Consider the following 8,461-nt stretch of genomic DNA (forward strand, 5'->3'; position numbering starts at 1 on the left):
CGGGGCAGGGCTGGCTGCTGCGACAAGTGGTGCGTGAGAGGGCCCGGGGCAGCCAGGCTGGAGTGCCGTGCTGGCGATATAAGGAAGCTTTGGTCAGGCACCCGGAAAGGAGCCGGGCTTAAGAAATCTGTGCTTGGGCTGCAGTCAGGTTCCTTGCACTTAACTGTGGCTCTGAAATCATGCCCTGCTGTCAGGTCATAGATGTGTAAGAGCGGTAGTATTAAGATTTTTGCAGAGCCGTTAAGTTTCTCGATGTCTCTAAATCTAGATGGTCACCAGGACAGAGGGTCAAATTGATGACTCTCTAATTGGTGGCAATGCCTCTGCTGAAGGTCCTGAGGGAGATGGAACAGAAGCCACGGTCATAACTGGTGTTGATATAGTAATAAACCACCACCTTCAGGAAACCAGCTTTACAAAAGAATCCTACAAGAAGTACATCAAGGACTACATGAAAGCGTAAGTGTTGGTTGGCTTTTCCTTTGAATGGGATGGTGAAGATGTTAGGTCTCTGAGATTTTAAAAACTGTATTGAACTTTATTCCTAGTAGGTGTTAGTGCTGATACAGGTGCCAAACTGGCTGTGAACTTCAATAGTGTCTTAATACTTGGCAAAACTGGAGCTCTAAAGAATTGATACTGGAATATCTAAGTTTATCTTGGCTGAAGTAGAGGACCTGATCATGTGCTTTGGATATTATTTGTAACTTTATTGTTTTTTCTTGAATCCCTCTATGCCAAATGTTCATGTGGGAAGGGGTTGGGCTGTGGTGAAGAAAAGCTTCCTGAATCTCTCCTAACTTGACAGTTTAAATGTCCAGTGTGTGTGAATGGACCTTCTTAACTAATTCAAGGTATAATATTTATTGCTCTGTGTTTAGTGGGTTAGCGTTCAAGGTGAAAACATTTTCTTAGTGATACTGGTGAGTAGTACTCTTGATGCTGTGGAAATGACTTGCTAATTTTTGTTTGCCGCTAGCCAGACAAAGTAAAATGAGCTTGAGATGAGTGGCAGGCACTGTTCTGCTAATCATTAGCAAAATTAAGTTAAAACTTGAGGGCTTTGAGAGGGAGAGGAAGAAAAGCAGTTTGACTGCCAGTAACCTATTCTGCTGTAATGTGATGATGCACAGTGAAGTTATTAGTCTAGAACATGTTTTCAGAAGTGTTTTTTTCCTTCTAGAATCAAAGCCAGACTTGAGGAACACAAGCCAGAGAGAGTAAAGCCTTTCATGACAGGGGCTGCAGAACAAATCAAACACATCCTTGCTAACTTCAAAAACTACCAGGTAATGAAATTTAACGTGATACAAGCTGCAACTGGTTCATCTGCTGAACTAGTTTGAGAGTTTTGAGGGCTCCTGTTGTGAGAACACCTAAATTGCCCTTCTCTGAGAGTAGTAGGGGCTCTGAGAATCAGGGAGGAGAAAATAATGGAAGACTCTTAGGTGTTTGGGGATCTCATTTCAGCTTGAAACATTTGGTGATAGCTACAAGTATAGTTAACCACATTTAGAAACTGTGGAGTTAGACTTGAAAGGTGAATCACTTTGGCCCCTCCTGTGACTAAGTCTGCTGTTCATAGCAGTGTGGTAAAGTTATGTGGTACTAAAATTGACAAGCTGCGGAGAGCAAAATCCCTGCAGCTGGTCAGGGAGACCTTTAAACCGAACTGGGAGATGTTACAGCTTTCTTGTGTGGAAGGGGACTTTCTTCTGGTAGTAGCCCATTAAATGTCTCAGTAACACATATTTCTGAAGTTCTTTGTAGGAGAGAACATGAATCCAGATGGTATGGTGGCTCTCCTGGATTTCCGTGAAGATGGTGTGACCCCATATATGATTTTCTTTAAGGACGGCTTAGAAATCGAGAAATGTGTAAGTACTGACCTGAATTGGATGAATGTGCCTAACTACGTGATTAGCTTTTTCAGTGCATCACTTGTTCTGTTGTATCCCTGTTTAAAGTTGAACAGTAGCTGCCAGTTTAAAAACATGAAGTTCATGTAAGTACAGCCTAAGTGCTGCTCTGTATTACACAAAGTGGCTGAAACTTCCCTTGTATACTATTGAATCATACTCAAAGGGGATGTAGTTTCACTGCAGTGAATCATTGTGACTTAATGGCTAAGAAATGCAGAAAGAATTGCATTGGTGAGATGTGTAATTGGTAATGGTTTTAGAGGACATTGTCTTTAATAGTTTAAAATGGAGCATTTCTACTTTGGATCCGTCTTCTGGGGGTTAATTCAGGAGTATTTTACTTGATCACGTTCCATCTTTCACTTAATCTGCCCTTATTTTGTCATGCAGGAACTGTCTGTTTGAATATTGCCCTAAATTTGGGAACACAATAATATTTGACTGAGTACTTAACCTTATTCTATCTGGAATCTCCAACTGCCGGAGCTCAGACAGCTCCTGTGGTCTCCTTTCTCTTTAACTGCTCTGTGTTGGAATGTGGTTGCAATGAAACAGTATTTGGATCCCAACACTTGAGTTTTTTTGGCTTATTCGAAGTGCTGTGGAATTCACTGCAGACTATCAGTGTGGGCTCATCAATTGTTTTGCCCAGTCATTGTGGACTGGAAGCCTGTTTATAGACAGCTAAATTTATCTGTAAAGCCTCTTACGTGCTTTCTGGTATGCAAGTCATGTCAAGATGAACCAAATTCTATTGTGGAGCAGTAGGCCAACTAAGGGAACACTTTTACTGGCTGAAATGGACACACCACCTCTGCAGCTTCACTGAAGGGTGATGTCTGTCCTGGGCTCTGGAATAGGCGGTCACCTGGAAGGTACCACGTCAGAGCAGAAGCTTGTGTGAATCTCCTACTTGGGCAGACCTTTTAGATAACCCCATCTACCTCAAGATGAGGTCAAAGAATACTAGCAAGGTGTTGCAGTGAGCAAAAAACTGTTCTAGCTTTTCTTGGTACACCTCTTGTAAGAGACGGCACATGCATAGTGAGCTTTAGTACTTGTTTAGGACATGCACTCATTTGAGAGGAAATCTGAAACTTGGCGTGTCAAGCAACGAGCATTCTGTCTGGCTTGCTCAGCAGCTGATGCCAGTTGCTCTGTATGATCACAGAAATTCTCAGCATCCTCTGATAGACCATGAGCATTTGTCCTGTTGCTCTCTGGTTTGCATTAAGATGCAAAAATAACTTCCTTGCGCTTTCTGCCTGCCTGACTGTGGCGGCTCAGATTGAATTAAGGAATACATAAATTAGTTACAGAAACTTGCTCTGACTGTCATGACCTTGAACTAATGCTTGCTACTCTTGTTTCAGTAACAAATCAAACAGTATGGTTTTGGATCACCTGTCTTCATAGCTGGCTGCTGTTTCTTCTTCATCAGCACAACACCAGGAATCGGCAATGTCTAACAACTGGACTGATGTCATCTTGAGCTTTATTCACTTATTTTGACCCTGATTTGGAGTGGAGGCATTGTTTTAAAAAAAGAAAAAAACCATCTGTCATGTAGGTTGTCTAAAATAAAACTCATTTAAACCCATTCTAGGTGATGCCTCTTGGTCTAGTGTGTTTCCTTAGGGTGACTTTCAGGAGAGGTTGCAGCAAAGCATTTGTCCAAGGATTTGGTACTGTCAGTAGCAAGACCTGGTCCTAGTGCGCTACAACTTGACTGTCTGCAGACACACTTCATGCAGTTTCTACCTGTGGCGTTGGAGTGCAAGAGCAGGCTGAGGTCAATAAGGCAAAGCCCAAGAAATGTCATCGTAATGGAGTGGACCACCTTCATCTTTCATGATTGCATGGAGACTTATCTCTGGAAGAGATACCAAAATTAATAATTAAAAAACCCCACAACCCCAGAATGGAATACGTGTTACTCAAGCTGAGCGCTGACTGAGCTTTGTCAGACAAGGATACCCGAGTCTGTCCTCGGTTGTAGTATGACTTCAAGATCAAGGTAGGAGGATGGATGGAGCACGAGTCTGACACCAGCACTTGCACTGAGCCCAGGTACTGGGAACACTGTAGGGAGAGGGTGAAGTTACCAGGCTTTCCAGCACAGCCTGGCTGTGGTACTAGCTCCTCCATATTTGACAGCTATTGAAGAGCAGATGAACTAGAATATGTTCCAGTTGCAGGAGTTTGGGTTTTTCTGTACTTCTCTTCTTGGAGAGGAATGCTGGAATGGCCTAGCCCTGTCCTAGGTTTATTAGAAAGCAGGTGTGTGTCTGGGCTCTCAAGACATGCCTGAGTATTTATAACTTGCTGTTCCTGCTGTGTTCCTCCTTAGGAAATGCATCTGTTTGACAGACCTGGAGCAAACCACCATTGCTTCTCTGGTTCTTGCTGAGATGCAACAGTAGCAGTTCCTTGCGCTTTCTACCTGTCTGACCTCGTGGCAGTCTGGATTGAATAAAGGAACACAAATGCCTTCACAGAGCCTCTGCTGAGGCAAGGGGCTTGATCTTGCTGCTGACAAGACCATTGCGTGTGCCTGCCTGGGGAGGTTGCCTTGGTGCAAGTCATTAACTATTACTTCCTGCTGTGGTGATGGCTGAGGTAGAGGAGGTTAAGGTGCCTGAAAGGGGAGGGCATGACTGACCGACCCCTCAGCTGTTGATCTGTGAGGCGTTAGGCCACCTACTTCAGAATTTTGGCATCTTTGCTGTCTCGTGGCAGTTTTTTGGCCCCTGGTGCCAGAGGGCTGAGGTGGAGGTAGGTTTCTGCAGGGCTGTGATAGATGAGGCAGCGAGCTGGGAGGAGTGAGGTTACTGTCTGTGGAGGTGGGAGTGGAGTGTGCCCTAGTTATCGCTGAGGTTCCTGTCTGGCTTAAACATACTCTATTTTAGCTCTGTGGGAACTTAATTTACAGATCTCATTTTTTTAGCTTTCCCAAGAAAAGGGTCTTGGGCCAGCTGTGCTTCTGGCTTAGGTGCAGTTTTGGTGTAATCTGAGCAATGCAAATTAATGCTCCTGTGCCTTCACCCAACAGGGCTGAAAGGCAGGGAGGCAGGTTCAAAGCCTACATAAAATCACTGAGCCAACTCTTGCTTTCCTTGCAGAGGATGTTATGTTACCCTTCCTGTTGTATCTTTGTTAAAAACTGGGACCCTTAAAGGAAGAGGAGAGTAAGCACTTGCTTAGTTTGAGGCTTTGGCTTCTCAGTGGAGTAAGGTTAGCATGGGCAGCGCAGTGCTTGTATGGCCATGCAGCCCCTGATACCTCTGGCTCCCGCTGCCAGTGAGTCCAAGTGTTTACAACTGAGTGGAACTGGTGTGTGGGAGTGAAAACAGCTCTTCCCCCGCCTGGCTGCTTGGCTAGTTGTGCTGAGGTGGGGAGCCCTGGGCACAAGCCTGGAGCAGCTGCCTACAAATGATGAGGTGCTGCATGGAAAAGCAGGCACTCAAAAGCATGGTGAGCACAGCCTTTCTGTTGAGTTGAATGGCTTATGGCAAATTGTGTGCCATCCTGTCTGTATTCCAGGCTGACTAGGGTATTTAACTGGTATGTGCAAATATGCCTAACCAGTGTTTACATGCTCCTATCAATCTCTTATGCTTTTCTGCATGGCGGAGCTGCTGATGGGAAGTCTCCCTTCAGCCTAGGAAGGAAGCGTGTCTGTTCAGAGGTTCTTGAGATGCAGGATTTTGTTCTGTTTGTCTCTCCAGCGAGCTGCAAGAGAATTGCTTTTGCTGCTTGCTCCACTGTGCTTCCCAAAAATGTATTGCTGCCTTCAGTTTCTCGGGGAAAGGGCAAGCCTTGCTGCTCTGCAGTGTCAAGCCTGCCAGACACCAGGGAGGAGAGGTTGAACCACCACCTTGATGATGGGGAAGGACTGTGGTAGTGACAGTCAGTCAGCTCAGCTGCGCTGCTATGGTAGCTGCCTGCAGTGGAGGCAGGGCCAGGGAAAGCTGGGATGCAGCTCCTTGCGTTGGGAGTTGCTAAGGTGCAGTTAAGTGGGAGGCCTGTGGCTGTTAAATGCACTGTTCAAGTCTGTGACGCAACTCTGAGTTGGAAATGAAGTCAGCGTGTTTCCTTGTAACCTAATCCCTCTTCTGGCTCTCTTATTTTAAGCAGTGGTTTTCTGGGGCTGAAAAGCTAAAATGATTTGAGAAGGCAAGGCTTCATACTGCTGTAACACTACAGCTTTACAGTGAGTAAATTGATTAAAAATGCCCCATGTAAAAAATGACCCTGGTGCTGCTTAAACATAGCCCAAACTGAAGGACAGGTTTAAAACCTTTCCCCATCTTGTTTTTTTAAAATGTGCTTACCAGGCTTGTGTGTGTCATTCTTGGGAAGGTATTTTCTGTGACTGGAAGGGGTGTGGAGCTGGGAAGGATCCAAATAGCTTTTCCCCCAAGTCTCGTGGAGTGTGTTAAGTGGCTGGGTAGCAACCTTTCCTCTGCTGGCTGGGGTCTTAGCCCCACGTGGGGTCAGGAGGCTGCTCCTGCACCCACCATGAGCCGGCTGCTGGCAGAGAAGGAAGGCTGATTGCTTATAAAGGGGTGGGGGGAATAAACCTCCCTTTTTAGTTTTGTACTTTTGTGGTTAAGGGAGTGACATCTTGGAGCTGGAGGAAGCAGTGACTGTGCTGGGCGTGTGTCCCATGGTCCCCGTGGCCTTTTGCCCTCCCACCGCTCCCCCTCAATGCCTGCTCTGTGTCTCACATTTTTTCTGCCCCATCTGAGTCTTGTCCCATCTACAAATCCACTCTTTTTTTTGGCCCTTGCAAAGTATCCGGGCAGTGTCTTCAGCCCACAGCCTGTGTGCAGGGGCTTCAGCCAAGTGCTGGCAAAAAATCCCACCTCCTGTGGGCCAGTCACCGTGCTGTTAACATTTGAATGCTGTTGCAGCAGCTTGTTGCTTTTTGGCTGCCTGCTTTGAGGAGAAAGGATGCAGACCTGGGGATGCTCATGAAGTGGAGGGAACATCTGGTGTGCTGGGAGAGGCACTGGTGGGCCCATGGGGAGCTGGATACCACTATTGCCCCCTCTTAGGTACCCAGCTGAGCCAGCCTGGCTCTGTCCCTTGGCTTTGCCCGCTCAGTGTGGGCAGGGGGTGGATGACAGAGCCCAAGTGGGTGATGGTCCTGGAGCCTTGGCTTTGGCACAAGGAGAACTTACAAAAGGAAAATTTTAAATGAATGGATGTAGGGAGCAGAGTTGGGTTTGAGTTTGTTTTTGTTGCCTTTTTTCCCGCTTGGTTCAGCTGGGGGCCAGGAGGGTCTTACTGTAAGCTTAGGACATGGCTGTTGTCAGAAAAGTAAAAATAGATTCCTTTTTAAAAAAGATGCAGAAAAGAAAAAAGCTGCAACTTGCTTCCTTCCCTTAGCAAGTCTCTGACTGTTGAGCTGGCTCAGGCCAGTCTGCTGCAGTCCTGGCAGTATTTTCAGCAACAGCCATCTAGGGAGGATGCTTTTATTAAACAGCAATAATATCTGCATCAAGATGCCTCTGCTTTCTCACATGCTGCTGGCCTGGAGTAGATATGACCTCTCCCTCTGCTCCTGTGGACCTCTGGCTACACTTCAGCTCTGCAGCTGCTTCCCTGGGATGCAGCTGCTGTTGTAAACTGAGATGTTTCACCCTGCATAAGCTGGCAAGTAAATCTCTATGCTGCTGCTAGCCCACAGTGGGACAGCAGCAGTTAAAACACTGTGTTCATTTATCTCAGAGGTAAATGTCTTGGTAGGAGGAAAAGTCTTTGCTATAAACAGTCCAAAATCCATTGCCAGGAGCGCAACTCTGCTGGTTTGTGGTCCCTGTGCCTTGGCTGGCTTTTGGTTGAAGCTGCAGCTGGAAGATGTTATGCAAAGATCACAGCCAAGTGGCTGTGGCCAGGGCTGGGGGCCTGGGGGAGTTTTTTTTGGGTGCCAGCAAGTGTTGGCAACCCTGGAAATGTGTTCTGCAGGAGTGTGGCAGGATGTTGAGGATGTGTGTAGCTGCTGGGTGTTTCGAGCTGGTAGAGCTGTATTCATCACTTTCTGCCTACAGCAGAAAAGCCAAACACCCTAGGAGGCCTTTTCAGAGTATTTTGGTGTGTGATACCAACCTTGCTAAAGAGGCAGCAGTTGAATGTGATGAGAAAAACAATAAGCAATTGTTTCTGTGCAGCCCTGCTGTTATCCTGGGAGCCAACATCTGGGATTCACCACCCTGTCTGTGACCAGCAGTGGCAGGAGGAAGCACAGGAAGCTGGCATTTTGGAGAGCAGCAGCTGTTTGATTTTTATAGGGAATGTCCAAAAAATTACATGTCCAGAAAGGATTTAAGGATTAGCTTCCCAAATTCTTTGTAATAGAGTAGCCAGGAGAAAAAGCCACGTAAAGCTGGATGCTTGCTCACTGTGGATGCTCAGCTAGCAAAACCTTGCTGTTGCTACTGGAATAGTCTGGTTCAAGGCCTGAGGTTCATCTTTTCTACCTACAGCTGTGTCTGCACTGGAGCTGGGCATACTTGTCCCCTCCAGTTGAAGCA

The 8,461-nt window shown here is 46.4% G+C and overlaps 1 protein-coding gene across 1 annotated transcript; it reads left to right on the top strand.

The window, feature by feature from the left end:
- Positions 1-268: 268 nt before the first annotated feature.
- On the top strand, positions 269-3,527 carry TPT1 (tumor protein, translationally-controlled 1). Its single transcript, XM_010285270.1, has 4 exons — positions 269-459; positions 1,184-1,289; positions 1,761-1,877; positions 3,296-3,527. Exons 1-4 carry the CDS (start codon positions 269-271, stop codon positions 3,296-3,298), a joined length of 417 nt encoding a protein of 138 aa, XP_010283572.1. The 3' UTR covers positions 3,299-3,527.
- Positions 3,528-8,461: the final 4,934 nt, after the last annotated feature.

The sequence above is a fragment of the Phaethon lepturus genome, unplaced genomic scaffold (genome assembly GCF_000687285.1).
Source record: "Phaethon lepturus isolate BGI_N335 unplaced genomic scaffold, ASM68728v1 scaffold1374, whole genome shotgun sequence".
NCBI lineage: Eukaryota > Metazoa > Chordata > Aves > Phaethontiformes > Phaethontidae > Phaethon > Phaethon lepturus.